Raw genomic sequence first — 21,029 nt, 5'->3', positions numbered from 1 at the left:
GCTTTTTTATTTTTTTACTTTAACTATGCATATACATCATTAAACTACTACTACCATTTTATTGTTGAATATTGTGATGATAATATCAATTGCAATTACTCTCCATATTCTTTACTGTATTTCCTTTTTTGGTTCAGGTATTTAAATTACATTGAAAAGCTATCCAACTGATTATCTACAGTATATTACTAACAAGCAGTCTTGGAGTATGTATTGAATTACAACTGTCATTGCAACAACATTATGTGCAATATTGTAATCGCAGAAGACACTTTGTAGGCCATATTTTGTATTACAACCGTGCTCTTTATTTACCATGCAGATAATTTAGCCCACATTTGAAGTATATCATAATTATCCAAATCTAAAAGCTGTGCTAGAGTTATTGGAGCATTGGGAATTTGGGGAAAAACTTGAAAGCCAATTAACTTTACTTTTTGATTTAAAAATTTAAGCTACGCTTTTAGTGTACTAGTTCATTCTAGCAACTGGCCTCGGTGCATATGAATAAGACTTTATTGAATACTGATATTTTAAAAGTTTGTCCTTGATGAGATAAATTAAAAAATATCAGCAGCATTCACACAGAAACAATTCCTGTTATTTCTCCCTTCACCCTAAATGATGATTTTCCAAGTTCAAAACTGCACTGATTGTTACTAATTTTGGTGGCGTGAAACTGATTCAATCTCGACGTGATTATTAGATAAATTTGCACATTTAAAAAAAAAAAAAAAAGTAAATGTGAGAGGTTGGGGGAAGGAAACAGTCTTGTGTTTTTGTGGCTGATGATTGGTTGGAGGCACTGAGACTGGGAGGGGCTTCAGTGCTGCTGTTTCTGTAGACAGAGGCAGAAGGAGGGAGACAGAGTGTGAGAGAGACGACAGAGCAGGACAAATGAACACAGAGGGGTTCTCCCAGCATCGGTATGCCTGCCTTTCACATTTCAACTCCAGACGAAGTTGCTTCTCTTGAGGCGGGAAATAAACCTATGGGTGTGTTTTACTCCACCTCTGTGAGGACTGTTTTTTGACTTCTATAATACTACACTCTGCTGACTTTGAACCAGCGTACAGTGACCTGCTGGGATCTTACAGTGAAGGACCAAAGAGAAGCTGACACTCCAATAAATGCAGATGGAAGCCTGGTGAAAGAAGAAGTGAAGAAGAGCCAGAAAAGTGGGAAAGTGGTTTGAAGGACAGCATAAGAATCAGATTATGCTTAATCATTCCCTCAATATGCAGTTCTTTAAACAATGACTTTTCTCTGGAGGATTTAACAGTGACCTGATGGACTACAAATTGGTAGGAGCTACAGCTTGAGATTTCTGGATTTGCATCTGACATTGAGGATCTCAACATTCATAAGAGTCACATTCTTCCTCTGTGCCTTTACCTGGGAACCTTCCGACAAAGGTTTTTACCTTACTTGTACTGTAACCGCACCAGCTCTGAGGACAACACCAGGGAACTTTTTGACACCTTTATCTGCCCTTTCAACCCTTCCTGTGTTTGAAATGGAGCATGGGGGTCTTTGTTTGGACTGAAATCAAACTGCTGATAAATACAGCCGGGCTACTAGGGTTAATAGTAGCTTTTTGGATTTATTGTACCCTGTAAGAACCCCCTTATGTGTTTTACTGCCTGAGATCATGAATTCCTCTCTGGATTCCCTGAACCAAAGCTCGCTGGACTCAAATTTATCCACTCCCTTTTGCTTACTTGAAATTGCCTATTCCCAAATTTTTAGCACATGCCTCCTTGAGGTATCTGTCATCCTCCTCCTCACTATCCTTATTATCTGTGGCAACCTGGTGGTGATATTTGTGTTTCACTGTGCTCCTTTGCTCAGCCAGCACACCACCAGTGCTTTTATCCAGACTATGGCTTATGCAGATCTGTTAGTGGGAGTCAGCTGCCTCTTCCCCTCCCTGTCTCTGCTTCACCATCTGCAGGGATTGGATCCCAAACTGACCTGCCAGGTGTTTGGGTACATGGTTTCAGTTTTGAAATCCGTTTCAATGGTGTCCCTCGCATGCGTGAGTGTAGACCGCTATATCGCCATCACACGGCCTCTGACTTATTCATCTCTGGTCACTCCTTGTCGAGTGCGCTGCTGCATCGCTCTAATATGGTTCTACTCTGCTTTGGTGTTCCTTCCATCTTTTCTTGGGTGGGGGAAGCCTGGCTATCATGGAGACGTGGTCGAGTGGTGTGCAGTCGAGTGGAGGACTAGTCCGGCTTTCACGACCTTCATCGTTGCTCTGCTCTACGCTCCAGCTGCTCTCACAATTTGCTTTACATACGCCAACATCTTTAAGATCTGCAGACAGCACACTCGGGAGATCAGCGAGCGCCATGCTCGCTACAGACCACAACAACAGCAAGGTCCCAGACTGACTGGTGGAGCGGTCATGAAAGATTGCACCATGGTAGAGCAAGAGCAGCTTCCTCAATTGTCCCAATCGCAGAAGACCCAGCACCACCAGCCTCAGTATCAGCAGTCTACTTACCCTGACAAGCGATACGCTATGGTATTGTTTCGCATAACCAGTGTGTTCTACATCCTTTGGTTGCCCTACATCCTGTACTTCCTGTTGGAGAGCGGAGGAATATACCACCACCCTGCAGTCTCGTTTCTTACGACATGGTTGGCTATCAGCAACAGCTTCTGCAACTGTCTCATTTACAGCCTTTCCAACTCAGCATTTAGAAAGGGCCTGAAACGCCTCTGCTCCTTCTGCCTGCGGCGTGGTGGCGATGGCTTCGGAGTTGGGAAAACCAAAAAGGCGTTTGTTGGCTCGGTTGAAAAGGGATGCACAAAGCAGTGGTATGGAAATGACAATGGAGACATGAGAGTTGGCACAACATGTCATGTGTAGTTCAGATGGAGAGGAAAACACAGAGCTAAAATGAAGTTTCGGCTCTTCACATCTTTTAAAATCTGCAGATGGAAGAAGGTGTCGTCGTGATTGTGCTTTTTCTGACTCTCCCTTGACAAGCCAGCAAAGGTAGAGAATAAGAATGAAAAGCATTGTAATTTGAAAAGAAAAAAAGTCCATATTAGCCTTTCAAGGTGTTTCGTTTGATGATGTGAACACAAGTTCATATGGACAGGAGGCTGACAGATGGGAGGGTTCTGGTATGAACAAGAAGAAGGTCTCTATGTCCTCAGTGGGAGTAAATTCTTTAAACATTGGACATAATGTTTATCTGCTGATGCTGTTTTTGGAACTGAATACTTGATTTTGTCCAAACAACCAAATGATGCTAGAAGCAGAAAGTTCTCATGAAAAGTTTTACGAGCTTTGTTTGGAGCAACGTGATATTCGACAATTTGTCGCGTTTCACTTAAAAAGGAAAAAAAAAAAAGAAAAGATGTCAGTCCAGTCAGGTCAAGGATCTGATGTGATTAAATGAGACTGTCTGTAAAGAGCAAGCGTAGTCAAACTGATCTTTAAATAAATGTAATTTATTGATGCTGTTAAAATGTCTGTTGAAAATGTGGGTTTGCACTGTGCACCTGTTATTTGCGAAAAGGACTTTGTAGTAAGACTGCACAACTGCCAAAAAATCAAATGTAGGGTTCAGTAACATTCATGCTGAAAGAGTCACAATCAAAATATAAGTCATTAATAAAATAAAACCATTCTTTGATAAATTATTTGACATTTCAATTGACGATACTGTCAAAATCTCTCAATAGTATTCCAATATTTGTGTAATTCTTTTGGGTTTTATGCTAATCAGTGAAAATGATTTAACAAACATTTTCACTGTTTGCTAAAATCAAACAGTGAAAATGTTCTAAAACGAAATAATAAAATGCTTTAATTAATCAATTACTGAAAAAAATATGATGTAAATATTTCATTATTTATTTATTTATTCAATTTTTAACCTTTAAAAACATAAAGGGTTAGGGCTAGGGGTTAGGCCTAACCCTAACCCTATAGGGTTAACCCTAACCCTATATCTACTGGTAGTTACATGTACCTTATTTGATTTGGAAGAGAGCAAACGTCTCAAGAAAATATGGACCTATATGATTGTGAAAGTATGCAAAACCACTCGTAGATTGGTGTGAGACTTGAAGATTTGTGTGCATGTTAGTACTGTCTTTTATGTACATTAGTATAAACAAATTGTAGGAAAAAAAAAACATTTAAAGGAGCTTAATTGTTCATTTCCACTTGTCAAGGTATGTGGTTTGAGCTTTCAAGACTTGTTCGTCAAAGTAAACATTCCTTAGTTTTATATCTCTTCTGCAGTAATGTGCCAAAGAAGGTCCAATTTTGTCTCTAAGTGTGATATTTGCAATATGAGTGATTTTACCAAAAATATTTTCCACTGTCTACTGCACTGTGTCGCATCGGTGATGCCTTGTGTGCATGTCTAAGACTGTTTCTGAGCATATTGTGATATAAAGTTGCCTTTGTTTAAAAACTAGAAACAATACGTCAACTGTTGGGGAAAAGTGGTTTTCTTTAACAGCAAGTGAGGGCTAAAATAAAAGGCATGTGACTGTTTTTAAATGATTCAGCTCCAGAGGCAAGCTTTAGTTTTACTCCTTTGGTAGCTAAAGAAGTTAAAGTGTTTGTGTTGCTTCAGGTATTCAAAGCAGTTGTCTTTTTTTTTTGTTTGCTTCAACTTCAGGAAAAAAAAACATGTAGATGAACCCTTCAAACTGTTTATTTTCTGTCTTGAACTTGTATTTCTGTGTGATTGAAGCACAATGGAGACAAAAATGTGTGCAGATAGGCACTGGCTCGACCATTGGCTGGACTCTGACTGTTCAATGTTTTTTGGTCTCATTTATTGTTGTACCTGTTAGATGTCTGAAATAATTAGTGGTTTTATTTGTAAAACATTCCAAAACTAGTACACCTATACCAGTTTGTATCATCTTCTGTGCTACTATCTTAATATTTTCCTGTTTACAGAAAATATCAAATTGAATGTTTATCAGAGAACATTTGTATAGTTGATTTCTTTTTAATTACCAAGCTCAGTTTGTTCTCAGAAGTAAAAAATGTTGTGCGGCCTACATAAACAACCAGTTTTGTCTTATGTTTTTTTCCTATTGAAGTGTAGGTTTTGTGGTGTTTCTGCTCCAAACGTAGTCATTTTGACCATTTTAGTTTGGAAAGATTCAGTACAATAGCCGCTTATTTTACTGCCCCTTTAAAACAATAGATGTTTGAAGACAATCCATGATGCCTAAAAGTGCTCCCCGTTGGTCACATACACTCATTCCCTTCTTCCTGTGGGGAAAACAATCAACCTACATGTTCTCACGGGAATGACATTGGTGGCTGGGAGGAAATTTCCATGCCCTCAAAAATTAAGCATGTTTCGAGCTTGGAGAGCTCATGATGCAAAAAAAGTAGTAAAAATAATAACCATATGACTGATAACCATATAATCAAACCAATTCAAACAAGATTGACTTGCATAAACAGCGTCTCTGTTGTATTTCCAGAAACTTAAGGTAATTTTCTTTTTATTTGTAACTAAAAATGCTTGAGGTGGTTGCATCTTATCCAGCAGAATCGCACTTGCTGCATTTTTTTTTTTTTTTTTTTTACCTCTTCTGGCGTATTCCAGAGTTGGCAAACCATTTTAAGTGGATCAGCAGTACTTGGACTGAGACGACCTAGAATTTTTATCTGTCATGGAAATGAGTCCAAACAAAGTAGCTTGGGTCAAAAACTCCATGAAATATTAAAGTTTAAAGCTGCAGATTTTTTTTTTCCTCTTTGTGTATTTCTGTAGAACTAAACCATTGTTGTCTAATAAGCCACACAATAATCTCAAATTCAAACTTATAAAAAGATAAACGGCTAAAATATACGAATACTATTTCTCAACAGACAACAACAGACTGCCAATTTAACATTGAAGAGAGGAGATTCATCTTGTTGGTTTTTATATTTTTTTTCTTATAGTAAATTCTGTATACAATGATACCATGTGAGTTTGAGACTTCAAAATCTCCTTGTTCACCACAGACAAAACATGGCATATTTCAAACATAAGGGGTGTTCAGTTTATTATTACATTGTTGGAAAGATATCTGCTTTTATTTAGACTGTGAATGTTGGGTTAACATGTTTATTTATGCTGTTGATGAATGTGAGTGAGACTTCTGATTACATGACGCCCTGTATGCGATATGGTTTTGTAAATAATAGATGTTGTTTGTCTGTGCTAAACAAATAAATATGATTTTATCAAAGTGTTCTCAAATTATTTTGAAAAGATTAGGTCAAATGTTTGGATGCAACCTATTTTTAAATGCAGACAAGTGTCAGAATAAGTAAATAAGCAAAACATCTTGTCATCTTTTCCATCTTGAGATAAAAGCAAATAGTTGCCAGCTTATCTCGTTGGGAGCTGAGTAATTCGTGACATTTGTTCTGTTAATATTTTTTGCTGAATTTTCTAGATGATAAGTAGTAAGTAGAAAGTTCCCACCAACTGCAGGGAAAGAAAAGAAAAAAAAATACAGAAGCATATATGGTTTTACTTTCTCTTCTTTTAGATTTATTTTGTCGGGGCAGCGGGGCAGCTTCCTCCAAATACCACAAAATGAAGGGCATAAATCATTAAAATTTCATCATTTTACTAGTGCTGAGCTATAGCCATATGCTGATAACAGATTATTGTGTAAAGGATAAGTAATCAACCCTTATGGCAATAAAAGTGATGCAGGACTATTACAAACTTCTCTTTAATTCAAAGGTTTTCTCATTAAGAAGTAAAAACCTTGCACTCAGGGTTATTTGGGGTTTGGATCCTCAGCTTGTAGCAAGCCTGATAAATGTCACACCGTGCCATTTTGATGTCTCAGCAGGGTTCTTTAGGAGCAGAGAAAGGAAAACAAAATGACATGTCGGTTTTTGTGTCGAGTCAGAGAAAATCGAGGACATAAACAAAGAAGTTCTTGCTGCTCAGCGTTCTCATAGAAGCTCAACTCTGTGATTTTTATTTTCCTTCTTTTTGACACGCAATTAAATGCAAAGGCTACAGCTTTCCTATTTATGGCTGACTTCTGTTGAAGAGGTTGTAATTTTGCTAGAACACCATGTTTTGTTCCAGCACTTCACTTGCTTGGAAGTTTTCTTGTTTCCCTTTTTGTCAGTCTCTTTTCTTTCACAGCATCTGAGCCATGGTGTTGATTAGCTTTTATTGGTGTACTTCCTTGCTATCAAACCAGCTGCTTATTCTGTATTACATCTGTCACTCTTCTAACTATTTTTATCCATCGTAAATGTACTCAGAAAAGAAAAGGACAATGTTCTAAAAGCTCTCTAAGAAATGATTAATCCATCCTGGTTATTTTCTTGGTACATTTTAGTCCCTGTTTTATTGTTTAATATCATGTTCAAAGAACTTTCAAACATTTAAAAAGATGAATGCAACTTAATGCATACATAAATGGACATACATTTGGATATATAGACATCGGCAACTTTATTACCAACACTCGTTCTCATGGGACCGAATGGGAAAATTAGCTGTGGCCCAATGAGTTTCAACTTCATTGGCAACATTCAGATGCTTGTTGGTATAAAAAATATGAAAACATGGATTTATTTTATTTGTTGGTGGCGCAATGGTGTGGTGGATATTTTCCTGATGGACTTTAATGGATTCGCTGCATTGAAATGGTGCTGAATTGGTACTAAGTGAACCACGTTCAGCCCTTTATGCTCAAAGTGTAATTTATTTCAAATGGCTACTTCCTGCAGAAAATAATGTCCATTTCACAAAGCTCATCTTCTTAAGCATGACTCTTCACTGGACTCCAACATCCTTTCAATCTATTAGCGCTCCTGTGGGATGTGAGATTGTCCTACTGTCACAACAATATTAGAAAAATATTTAGAACGGATGTAATTTCAATATTATGAGCACAATCCCAACATTTTTCTCACTCTTCTTTTTCTTCTCCATTGTCATAATATAATTATCACTGATGAGCTTTTTCAGCTTAGTCACTGAGATCGTTTTGAGAACAAAACTGCTGAAAGACAATCAAAGCAGCCGCACATAGACTTTTGGCTAGCAGAGTTTGACTGCTTATTTCACTTTAGAAATATGCTGACATTCTTAAGAGATAAAGACATCTCAAACTGCTTTGTCAAAATAAAAACAATGTTAGTTCAAAATACACACTGAGGTAAAGTTACGTGTTGCTACCTAATACACATATGACAGTATTGGTATTTTTGTGATTGTTGTGTGCAAATGAATCCCAGTTATAAATTCTCCTTTACAGTCAACCTACTTTTACTAGTATTACTGGAAGCAGTAATATTTCTCATATAATTGTCACTCTTTCTAACACACTAATAATGTCTTCTCTTTTAAGGCTTTATGCTGTTAAGTTCAGAATGCTTTACACTTAGATAAGGTCGTTAACGAAGAAAACAAAATTTAAGTGTACCTAATGAAGCAACTGGTGGAGATATATGTTGCATATACTCACAGGAAAATGTGTGTTGGATTTTTTTTTAAAAAGGCAATCGGTTAAAACCATCTCTAGCTTAGGTTTTTATTGAAATTCTCACTTTATGTACTTGTTTGTAATCTAAATTTGTAATTAGGACATTAACATTTGAATTCTTAAATTTACAATTTAGTCAAAGCTTTATATTTCTACTTGATTATAAACAGGCAAATTCTATTAATCTTTTTTACGCACTGCTCAATGGGATCTAATTGCCCACTGGACAAATTACATATTTTACGTCCAGAAAATTCTGCATCTACAGGAAGTGACTGGATTTTTTTTTTTCTGGGTGTGTGGTAGGTTTTCGGGGTTGAGTTCATTAAACTTTAGTGCTTTTTCATCTACTCAGCAACTCCTTAGTACTGTCATTCCAAAAGATCTGACTCCCTCTCTCTCATTTAATTATAGCAGTGTGTTAGAATACAGGCTGGAAGTTCTGACCAGGCACCACAAAATGTCTTGAAATCAAATTGCCAATTTTAAAATTGTTCGTCATGTCCTTGTCAAAGCTATAAACTCAGCATCTTATTTACCCTATTTATAGAATTAAAAATAAAACATTGAACAAGTTATCCATATATGCTGATACTGTTGGCAATGTTCTGTAGATGCAAAGCAGAATTCTTCAGCCTTAACAACAAATCTTTTTCTGTATTCACCATGTGGGATTTTCTAAACACTTATTTTCTTTCCTGGACTCCAGTTTCTGCTTCAATAAATAACAGAAAGAAACTAGAATCAGTGATGATTACTAAGTGCTTGAGGATTAGGTTTGCTGTAATATGATCCAAAATATAATCCTAATTACCTTTTTACTGAATGCACACCTATTTCTGTGCTGCTTCTAGCTTCTGCACAGTAGCATGACACTCTGGATATGTTTGCTCTTCGCCTCTCACGCAACAGTCATTAGAAGTTGCTCTCCAATAGAACAGACAGACGGACAGAGGGGAAGCTAATTGACCATTAAGTCAGAGGTCTTTGTTCATTCTCTCAGCACTTCAGTTAAGTATGGCTAAGTGGCTGCTTGTCTAAACATGGATTGTTATCTTTTACTAGGAAACTGCAGTCAAGTTTAATATGCCCCTCACACTGGACCATTTATTTAAATTCGTCTGAAAAAAGAGATATTAGGATCTTTTAAGATTCCTTTGCCAATCAGGTTTGTAGTACCAAGTCCTAAGATTTTTCTTTTTTCTTTTATCTTTATAAACATTCCCAGAGGGAACTTGCCAGAAGCAGGTTTTTCCCTGGTGAAATAACCTTCAGCAGAGGAACGATCCAGACGGTCTGACCCTCTCTTCAGTGTTTGATTTTTTTTCCCCTCCTGTTGGAGCGTCACACTTTGACCTGTTCAGCAGGTTTCATTTTCTGTGCAGGGTATTAATAAACCTGACTCAGTGATTTTCACCTTAGCAGTGCTTGGTAATTATTTTCCCACAACAGTACTTAGGCGGGTAAGATGACTTCACTGATGAGAAAAAGATAAGTTTCTGAATTTTCCAACCTAATCATCAGTCAAAACTGGTTAAACCGAAAATTGTGCCGTCGCCAGTAGCTTTTTCTCAAAGCTGGCCATTAAATTAACCTCTAAATAATAAAACTACATTGCATAAACTACTAACTACATGTACATTTTAAATCTCATTTCAAATGATGCACTTTAGACATTATTTCCTAATGAAGTTGTCTAACATTACTTATTCAAAGTTAATTTTATCCTCATGTGTTGGTAATCAATAACAAAATGAGGCATCATTAATCTTTGAAAAGCAAGTCCAGTTCTTAAGCAGTGCTTACTGATTTCAGTGTGGTTGTTACTCTGTGCTGGTCTTTCATCACTTCAAATAGATATGAGGCACAGGTTTCCCCAGGCTTGTGTTCAAACTGGCTCCAGATGAAATCTATCGTTTTGTTTGTGTATCGTGGTGTTGAAAAATCCTGCCAACAACAGTTTCCTCTTTTCATTTTTTTTTTTTTTTTTTAAGCGATCAAGGTTATTTCAGGGTAGAAGGAGATGGTCCTGGGTACTTTGTTTCAAAATATTGTATTAACTATTTTATTTTATAGTCCCAAAATGAGCACTTTAGTATCCTTTTACTTTTATTGCACTTGATTATAACTTTATTGGTGGTATTCTACTAAAGCTGCTCAATATCTGCCAGATTATTTGCTTTAAATTTTCATTTGGTGTGTTGCAGAAAAATAAAACTGCAAATCTCATTGTTCTGCTTTCTTTTTTATTTTTATTTTTTATAAATAATTAGTTCATAATGTTTTATAAGGGGGTGTCATATGCATTTAGCTCAAAATGTACTGCTCTCCACTCATTTGAAACCTGATTTCAGTTCCTCCATAATGCCTAAATTAGATCTCACTTCTTTAAAAACAAAAGCACCAAAACACAGTTTATTCCTAATGAATCATGCTGCCAAACTGAAAGGAAGAGCTATCAAGTTATATTCACATCTTACCACATCAGCTATTATTGCAACTGAGATTGTCAACGTTGCAAGTTTGGCCTTTAAAAACAAACCAGTTCAGTATCATTCAGGAAATTATACTTCAATCTGTTAGTTATCAGAAGGCCTTTTAATCATTGTGAAACAAGTCATTGTATCAGAAAATTTGCTTGAAGTGGAGTCATAGTGACATGAAGTAAGTTAGCTTTGTGGTTTGTCGTTGACAACGTGCCATTTTAGTAACGCTTTATAAAAGTGTTACCCCCAGTCACTGTTAAGTTGTGAGAACTTCCGAGTCTTTTCCGTCTCGCATCCGGTGGATTGTGTCACCACTTCGAAACAATAAAATTACTTTTGATGCAATAAAGCTGAATAAAATTAGAAGAGCGATGAGCAGACTTGCAAAGAAACATGGAGTGGTGGACGGTCTGTACGGTGGAAGAGAACACTCTGTGCTGCCAGTTTTTCCTCCTACCCCACGTTTCTTAACAATGCGTGGGGCCCCTGCACGTTGAAGATCACTTACAACAGCTGTGTCCGGGAAGATGTTTTTACCAATGTAGCTGATAATAAATAATAATCTTTGTAATCATCTCCTCTTTTTTTTGTTGTCTTTGCTACATTCTTTCCAACTCCCTTTTGCATTGTAACATTTCTCTTTTTGTCTGTCTCTCTCTCTCTGCTAGGAATCTCCCCAGGACAGTGCAATCACCAGAGATATTAACAGGACATTCCCCGCTCATGACTATTTCAAAGACACTGGAGGAGACGGGCAAGACTCACTCTACAAGATCTGCAAGGTGGGGCTCCAGTACGCACAGACACACACAGAGGTTGTTAATGCAGCACAAACCATGCTCCGTCATAAAACTGGCTTCATGTAGTGAACAAAGCTGCTGCAGCAGCTGCATGCCAAATGAGGTGTAAACTGTTTATTAATACATCTGCAAAAAACACATCGGAAGCTCGCGCTTCTCCTTTTTGACTCGTACTAACTGCAGTTGCACTAAAATCTGATGTGTCAATCTCTTCCTGATTCTGGGAGTTATCTAAGGAAGATGCTGATGCAATCAGACATATTTTGCACTTTTCAGGTAAAAATGAGATCTTTTTATTCTATATTTGAAACAAAATCCAGACATATGAGTGAGTTTCTTTTTGAACTTAGAGAATGCACATGAATGCCATACCATAAACATGCATTTGCAGTTTTGACAAATATGCATTAAAAGCCATAACATATTTATAATCTCACACTGAAATGTTAAATATACTTTTAACCATTGTAGCTTGATTTCATTTTGGAAGTTGGCAAAACAATGTATGTTCAGACATTTAATTTAGTTCAATTCAAAAACTCCTTATTTATCTCAAAGGGAAATCAGATGTAGTAAGTCATATAATCCAAATATCGCCAATATTTTTTATATGTCTGGACTAAAGATATGGTAATGATGAGGATAAAAAACAATAGTAACAAAATGTATTTGTGAGATTGTATTCTAAACATTATAATAATTGGTTCCTCCTACAGATGACCTCTTTAAAATAAATTGACAATAAAATATGTAGAATCCATATTCAAATTGACAAAATGCTTAATAAAGAGAGTAAATCATAAAAAAATGACCAAACCATAACATTTTCTTAAAGTGAAAATTGTACTTATAGCTAAAATGGGAAGGAAAACATTACAAACAGGTTTGCAGATCAGTAGTGAGAATTGTTAATGCCCTGTATTAATTACTTCTGTTTGATTCAGACTGGGCGGTGCATCGAGTTCATGAAGTCTGGGAAATCTAAATGAGCTTCTCTTTCAACACATGAAACAAGAATCAAAGTACAGTTTGTCTATGTGGAGGAGCACATGAACATCTTGCAACTTGACTGTGTCGCTGCATTTTACTGAGATGTTCTTATCAGTTAACACTATCATCAATTAGGCCTTTATTACAAAAATGTGCTTTGTGGTGAAGACATGCAGTTTGTTCAATTAAGCATGACAAGAAAGGGAGCAAATACTATTTCACAGCATCACAGCAGCGCTGTCCTGTAATACTACTCGAGTACTGACTGCAGCCTTTTTACACTTTTCAGTTTAATGTCATTCATTATGCATAGCTCTAGTGAGGGCATTCATCTACTCTCAGACAAGCAGCTCCTGAGGTGCATTTGAATAATTCACAGGTTTCTGCCTTTGCTGTGTTTGGATTGATTCACATTTTACATTTTTGACTTGTACTCATTATATGTGTTTCTAGTTCAGTAGGCCATATTACTATTTCTCCTAAGCATCTTCTGTGAGTCTATTCAACTGCATCCAGACATTATGATTCATCCCTCTGTTATTACTTCACTTCACTGTGATTAAATAACAAGGTTGAGTTTTATATTTTGAATGTTAATTAGCATCATTTGTTATTGTAAGTATTTGATCTTACTGATATTGTAGCCTAGCAGGGCCTTTGAAATCAAATTTGTTGTGTTTAAGTTAAAGTGCGTCTGTAATGAACAATTCTGACATGCTTAGAATAACTTGCAGTATATAATTTGAAGTTACAATTCTTCTTCACATTCTTGTTTCCCCAAAGTCAGATATGATACAAATAGACGTGTGTAAATGATTTACTTTATTATTATTATTTTTTTCACTTTCAACTTGTGAAGATGTTTTTATTCCACTTTGAAAAGCCTTTACTAACTATACATCTTTGTCTTGCATGATATCCAGGCTTATTCTGTTTATGATCAGGAGATTGGCTACTGCCAGGGACAATCCTTCCTGGCTGCAGTGCTGCTGCTGCACGTGAGTTGACACAGCAGCACAATCCGTAGAAACACCAGACATTGTCAAGCAATATTTTATATATATAATATTCTGGAATATTAAAAATACTTTTGACACTACATAAGTTAGATCTAATTTTTAACAATATTTTTATTTGTACAGACATATTCAGAATTTTCTGCCTACTCATTGTGGTTTGCAGCCTATTTTTAGTGGAATGGAGAAACAGGACAGCACTGCCCCCTTGTGGCAGTATTTTGCAGGATTGGATTAAAAGTTATAAAGAAAAACAAATGTCCAGACTTTAGTCCTTTTTTAATAAAAGTTGTATTTGTCCATTCATTTATCACATACTTGCAGTTTGTAAATTTCATTTTATTATTTTTCTGGTCTTAAAAAGTGTAGAAAATGAATATATATATATATATTTTAAATTTAATAGACTTTTTACTTTATTCCCTATCCTATTACGTAAATGTCCTTTCCTACCTTCCATCTGTTCCTATTCCTTCCATCTTTGTGTCCAACCCCTGTCTATCCATACTTGTTTACCTCCTACACTAATTCTTTGTTTCCTTATTTTCTTCCTTGTGTCGTCTTCCTGTCCCCTTTTATGTCCTACCTTCTTGTGTATTTCCTTTGTGTCCTCCTTCCTTCCATCGGTACTACTGTGTCCTTCCTTCTTTCCCTTACTTGTATCCTACCTACCTTCTGCCCTTGTTTTCTTTGTTCCTTCTTGTTTTTTGTTTCTGTACGTTCCATATAAAATCCTGACCACTGTACAAAAATACACCATAAATACAGTCAGTAATTTTTATTTTAAGATGAAGATCCATCTTTGAGAAGCATGCATAGTGGAGTTTGGAAAAGATTAATTTAATTTTTTAACTCGAAAATATGTTGGAACCTTGGTCTGTAGTTTTTGGAGGTCCAATATTTAAAGGCTGTCTACTGCAGAAGCCATTAATTCAGAGTGAAATGTTTTATTTGTACTTTGAAAATTCAAAGGTATTAGACATTTATAACTGGATCTTGTGTTTTCTTCAGATGCCAGAGGAGCAAGCGTTCAGTGTTCTGGTGAAGATCATGTTTGATTACGGGCTCAGGGACCTGTTCAAACAGAACTTTGAAGATCTGCACTGCAAGTTCTTCCAGCTTGAAAGACTCATGCAGGTTTGTGCTTCACATTTGCTTATCTCGGGCTGTGTTTCTCACAATCTTGTGACTGTTTTTGATGGCATTTACTCCCCTGAGCTGCTTTTTTTTTTATTATTGCTGTCATCTCCATCCTCTGTTTAATGATGTTCAGTTCATCTGTTCTGTCTGTCTGTTTTCTTTGGTCTTCATCAGGAGTACATACCAGATCTCTACAACCATTTCCTCAATGTGGGTCTGGAGGCTCATATGTATGCTTCCCAGTGGTTCCTAACTCTCTTCACAGCCAAGTTTCCTCTTTACATGGTCTTCCATATAATCGACCTGCTACTGTGTGAGGTGGGTGTCAAAAAAAAACTGCATAGTGATAACAGTTCAGAGATGCTAGGAGAAACTGCGTTGGTCTTGCAGGATTACTTTTACTAGAAACAAAAAAACTGCAGCCATAAGCCAGATTTTATTGATATATTTAACAGCAATGACACTTTCTCATTTATAGTCGGCACAAAAAGTCTTAAAAACCTGCAGGGATCGGCTAGACACACACGCAAAAATTGGATCTTTTTTCCAATCAGTGAATGGACAATAAGCTTTACAGTGTGTTGCTGTCACACTGACAGCAACACTTTTTGGTGTGACAATTTGCTGCTTTAATTATCAGTAAGCTGCTTTTACATTACACAGTTAAGCTCAAAATCATTCACACCATTTCAAGATTTGACGATGATGTGATGCTTCAGTAGGCTTATGATCAAAATGAAAATAAATCAAATCTTAGATGAATGCAGAAAATCTGCTTCTGAGCACACTCCACTTAAAAAAAATATATATAATTGTGGTTGTCCGAACACAGCAGCTCCATTGAAGTTCCAATAAAGGGAAAATTTTAACATTTCCAAAAATCCTATACCAAAACAGTTGTTCCCAACAAATTCTTAAGTTAAAGAAAACATTTTGTTCTTGTTCTGCACTTTTAATCAATTAATAATTTCATAAACTCTTGTAGACCAACTAAACCTTGATTTTTTAATTTTTTATTTTCCAGGGTATTAGTGTGATCTTCAATGTAGCCCTGGCTCTTCTGAAGGTAAGAATTGACAAACAAAAATTCCATCAATAGTAATGTATGCAAGCATAAACAAAAAAATTACAACAGAGTAGCCAAGTTTTAGGGAAAAGTCATTATTTTGTGTTGTGGTGGATTGAGTGAACATACTTTTGGTTAAAGATTTGCCTCCAAAGTTTAATTTCATCTACTTCTCAGAGCACAAAAAGTGTAGTAGCAGTTTTCAATTTGGTATTTCAAGTCTCTGTTTCATTAAACATCACGTCTTTTTTCTCAGACTTCAAAAGACGATCTATTGCAGACAGACTTTGAGGGCGCTCTCAAATTCTTTCGTGTCCCCGTCCCAAAAAGGTACCGCTCTGAAGAAAATGCTAAGAAACTGATGGAGCTGGCTTGTAGCATGAAGGTGAGTTTTAATGACCAAAGTGGCTTAAGGTGCAGAACAAGTATAGATAATTCAAAGTGCTATCTGTACTCTTATTTATTTATTTATTTATTTATTTTTTAACCTTCATATATGTTTAAAATGTTTAGTTTCATTGTACAAAACCTGTGAAATTCAGCAATGCTGCTCAAATACCACAAGGGGACACTGTTGAGCTTTGTCATGACTAACATAAAAGCAAAAAACACACCAAACACACGTCCCTCCCTTAAACACTCACACCTGTTTCCTGACCTGATTTGAACAGTCTGGCCCAGTTTAGAGGATCTGACTTTGAAGGTAACTTTGGACATGAACATTTCTTTCCACAAACTCTGTAAGGAAGCCAACTTCAAGAAAGATTTTAACTTTCTGCTCTTGAGATGGGCAGGTGGGCAGCAGAGGAACCACGTTCCAATGCTCTTCCAGCAGAGGAAGTAAATCATACTTAACCAAAGCAGCTGTGCAGCTCTGAAGATGCTCCAGTGTCTGTTATGAAGGCATCGATTCTGAAAATAAATCAAAATGAGCTCAAGAAGACTCTCATATGGGAAGAAACGCTTGATAAAATCAAATATTTACAAACTCCATTGCTTCCAAATTAGATGTTATTGGTTTGGTAAATGTAAATTGTCATTTTTATTAAACACACTGATGTAGTTCTTTGCACAGTGTGTGAAGTTGTTGGATACATTCACCTTTGTCCTCAATTGTGGTTTGGTAATCTGAGAACTGTCACTACAGTGGGACAAAATGGATAGATTATTGTTTACCTTACTGAATGTTTATGCCTTCTGCATGAATCACGGCGGAAGGCATGACTCTGACATCTGTTTTTATCATTAAATAGATCATAATTGTTCACCATGTTTCAAATTTTTCTTCAATTTTATTCTTCCATCCATCCACCCACCCCTCCCTCTCTCCCTTCTTCCTGCTTATCTGGGGTCAGGTTGCAGGGGTAGCAGCCATTCTTCCAAATGCCTGATTGGACAAGAACTACATAAAAATATTTTAACTAACCAAAGGTGCTTTCAACCTTTTAAGAAATCTAATTTTTGGAAGATTTAAGACCTCTTTATAGAGATGTAGGTTTTGAAAACAGGCTTAATAAATGATAGCTTCATACCATTGCAAGCCTTAAGTCAATTTGAGAGCTGGGGAGTATTACTATTAAAATACAAAATAGAATTGTTTTGAATTTAATAAAAAAGGTCAATATATTTGTGAATAAATCATTAATATGTGGTGGTTTGTTGACCATGGTAATATTTGGTAAGTGCTAAACTGTAATTTCTTGCAGAAAATGACTTTTTGATTCCTTCCTCACTTTCAGTTTTAAACTGAAAATTAAGATTTTAGTAATTCTGCTTGAACAAAACAGTATCGAAGAACCTTATCCTTGACAAATAAGTCATCCACATGATTAGCGTGCGGGTCAGAAAATGTGGACATTTGTGGAGGGATTGGATTTAAATAGGAATGAGTTACTCTCTTGTTATATTTTCCGGTAATGAACTGCAACATTGTTTACTCCGCAAAAACAATTTTGTGTAGGAGCAATGTTAAAATAATTATGTTAATGCTTTAAGTAGGACGTGGAGATGCAGGAATTCCCCTGGAAATCAAACTGAAAGTCAACAACAAAAATGAACCTCAGCTAGTCTATATGCAAATGTAATTTAATTTGTTCACCAAAATATACAAAGGTTTGTTATTTTTATAAATTAGATTGAGAACTGGGTTGAACAATGATAGCTCTTTATTTCAGTCAGAACATGGTCACTTACATATTTTCCAGGGCAAATGCATTTATAAAGCATAACTAGTGAAACAAAAAGAAGAGTGAACTGAGTTTCATTTCCATTTTTATTGTCTCTTGGGATTCCTGCCAAGAGACATGTTCCTCATGTCTGGTGGCCTTTACATCTGTAAATCTGCAGAATGCAAATTGCCCAGAAGATATAAATATTTATACCTCTCTAGATATGTAGATTAGTTCTGATCAGTATAAAAAAATATATATTATTTTATGTGTTTTAAGCAGGAACAACAGGCAGTTGTCAAGTCTGATTTTGGATAAGTCACTGAATATCACTGGAAACAGAAAAGACTTCAACCCCCTCAAAAAAAATATTAAATTAGATTATATCTGCTTCAAGCTACACTGTGTATGTAATGCAATGTTGTTTTTAGTAAGATATTTGATAAAGTGACAAAACACAAAACCCTGATCAGATTTTCTGCTTTAATTTTGGACAAAACTATTGTAACACATGTTTTATCAACCAAAATGAAACAATACCGCCTTAGGTATGAACTTTTTCACCCTCTTTCTGCAGCATGCTGTTCCTTTGTTTCCGCAGTCTTTCTGTTGATTCAGCTTTTGCTTGTCTTCTGAGAGCTCATTATCAGCACACACTGCTGTTTAACAGTAACCTCAGGTGCTATTGGAGCACTTTCCTATAAATAACATTCCACATTTTCAGTCTTACTTCATTTGTTTCAAAGTTTAAGCTCCAGTTAACTTTTCCTTGACATCATGAGCCAAGACTTGCTGCATCTAACTTGTGCTGAATATTTACATGTGCATAGCTTTTTGTGTTTTTAGTTTCTGTTAAGTTCAGGGAGACTGCATCTGTTGGCAAGTTTATGAAAATAATTATCGGTACTCAAAATTAACAGGGATCTTTGTTTCATCGTCATTGTAACTAAACTAGGACTGTAACGAGTCGTTGAATGATTCAAGGATTTTGATTCTTAAAATTTCTCGAGGCAAATTATCTGCCTCAAGGCTTCATTAAATTATGTTTTAGTATTTATCACGCTGTTTTCTCAATGCTCTGTCCTCAAACACTTCTGTAGGAAACATCCACTACATTCATAAAGTTTATTAATAATAAAAAAGCTTGACACACTAAAATATCTATTTTTTAAAAATGTTTTTACATACTTCAAACTTGAGATTGAAAGTGAATTGTATTATAAAATGCAGTGTTTACTAATTTCTGAACTTAAGGTTGGTTTTTAATTTTTAAAAGTGGAAAATTAGTGGGAAATTAAATATATTAAAGGAGGCATGTAGCACAAACATAAAATAAGATGCAAGGTGAAATACGTAAATAGAAAAAACGTTCATTATATCCCAGAACATTTGAGTTCTTGCTTTTAAATACCTACAGAAACTGAAAGTTTCTTTGACTTCTGTTTTTCCTCTCTGAAGGATAGAAGTGCTGCTAGTTCAACATGACAGCCGTTTATGACTTATTCGCTAATATGATTGAGTTTTTGAGTTTCCAGACACCCGATTGTCGACTTACAATTAAAAAATTCCCTGCTTTAAGCCACCAGTAAGTCTCGTATTACCCAGCATTTCAGCTGCTTTTCATTTCAAAAGTAACTCAAAACTCCTTCCTTAAATCTACAGTTTTTTATAGTTAAGCACAGTGACTTCCTCCTCATTCCCGTCAAGTTAGCCGGATGAGTTAATATTCTTCAATGTGTTCAGTTGCTAAGCGTTTGTTTTTCCTTTCTCTTTTTTGCTTAAAAATATAGATAAGTCAGAAGAAGCTGAAGAAATTTGAGAAGGAGTACCACACCATACGGGAGCAGCAGGAGCAACAAGAAGCCCCCATTGAGAGATATGAGGTAGAAATACACACAGAAGGCATGATCCATTTATCCAGGAATAAACCGTCAGTGTCGTCTCCTTTAATATCAAAACATTTGACCTACAAAATAAAAATTGTTGTGTAAAGCAGACACAAAGCCGTGGTAAGTCTGGCCTACGATCCCAAAAATAATTAAATGAGGGAGGAAGAATCAGCTAAAGTACAAAACATAAAGGTTTTACTGTGTTTAGGTTTTGAGTTTTCCCTCTCAGTTGCCTCTTCTTGCTAGCTTTATGTCATCTTTCATTTTTCAGTCGGTTGTTAATGATATACAAACAAGTTATGTTTTAACAGTGCAGTGTCCTCTTTCACTATGTTTTAACCTCAGTAAACTTTATGGTTCTCTAAAAAAAAACTGACCCAGGAACAGTATATTACACTTTCATATGACATGCTTTATGATTAACTTGTTTCCCCTGTTCTGCTGTCTCTTGACTTTTTCTTCCTCTTTTTCTAATGCCTCTTTCTTTCTCTGTCTGTTCTCTTCTGTTTCACTTTTCTACTCCTTGGTGTTTTTGTCATTTATCTTTTTTTCCTCATATTCACTTCTTTTTTTCTTCTCTTGTCTTTCCCTCTCTTCCTGTGTCCAGCGGGAGAATCGGCGTTTGCAAGAGGCCAACATGCGTTTGGAGCAGGAGAACGACGACTTGGCACATGAACTAGTGAGCAGCAAAATAGCTCTTCGGAAAGATCTGGACAATGTAAGCCAACAGAAAAATGTGTGTGATGGGATGTGTTCCATTTAGCAGAGGTAATAAATTTGTGACAGAGACACAGCACAAGTTTTGCTGTTATTTTTTTTTGTCTTAAAACCTGCACAGATTCACGCTCAGGGTTTTTGTTGACCTACCTTTAAAATGGAGCATGTAAAACGGAAAGTAGGACAAGCCAAACTTTCAACTCTTTTCAACCTTGTGGTCTCTTTTTGTTTCGTATTGTGTTTATG

The 21,029-nt window shown here is 36.1% G+C and overlaps 2 protein-coding genes across 4 annotated transcripts in view; both read left to right on the top strand.

Annotated features, from left to right (window-relative positions):
• LOC129366452 (rab GTPase-activating protein 1) overlaps positions 1 to 21,029 on the top strand; it is a 63,206-nt gene that overhangs the window by 27,979 nt on the left and 14,198 nt on the right. For all 3 annotated transcript variants that reach the window (XM_055040303.1, XM_055040302.1, XM_055040301.1), the window contains 8 exons: positions 11,666 to 11,779; positions 13,711 to 13,785; positions 14,815 to 14,940; positions 15,118 to 15,261; positions 15,968 to 16,009; positions 16,266 to 16,394; positions 19,968 to 20,060; positions 20,674 to 20,784. In XM_055040303.1, the coding sequence (XP_054896278.1) occupies positions 11,666 to 11,779; positions 13,711 to 13,785; positions 14,815 to 14,940; positions 15,118 to 15,261; positions 15,968 to 16,009; positions 16,266 to 16,394; positions 19,968 to 20,060; positions 20,674 to 20,784 (834 nt within the window). The remainder of the gene's footprint in view (positions 1 to 11,665; positions 11,780 to 13,710; positions 13,786 to 14,814; positions 14,941 to 15,117; positions 15,262 to 15,967; positions 16,010 to 16,265; positions 16,395 to 19,967; positions 20,061 to 20,673; positions 20,785 to 21,029) is intronic.
• On the top strand, positions 778 to 6,278 carry LOC129366454 (probable G-protein coupled receptor 21). Its single transcript, XM_055040314.1, has one exon. It carries the CDS (start codon positions 1,652 to 1,654, stop codon positions 2,879 to 2,881), a length of 1,230 nt encoding a protein of 409 aa, XP_054896289.1. The 5' UTR covers positions 778 to 1,651; the 3' UTR covers positions 2,882 to 6,278.

The sequence above is a fragment of the Poeciliopsis prolifica genome, unplaced genomic scaffold (assembly GCF_027474105.1).
Source record: "Poeciliopsis prolifica strain line A6 unplaced genomic scaffold, Auburn_PproV2 SCAFFOLD015, whole genome shotgun sequence".
Lineage (NCBI taxonomy): Eukaryota > Metazoa > Chordata > Actinopteri > Cyprinodontiformes > Poeciliidae > Poeciliopsis > Poeciliopsis prolifica.
Note: the sequence above shows the minus strand (reverse complement) of the source record. Positions and strands in the feature narration are given on the sequence as shown.

What these genes read in the sequence shown, in the direction of transcription:
- LOC129366454 (XM_055040314.1), top strand. Translation starts at nt 1,652, where the DNA reads ATGAATTCCTCTCTGGATTCCCTGAACCAAAGCTCGCTGGACTCAAAT.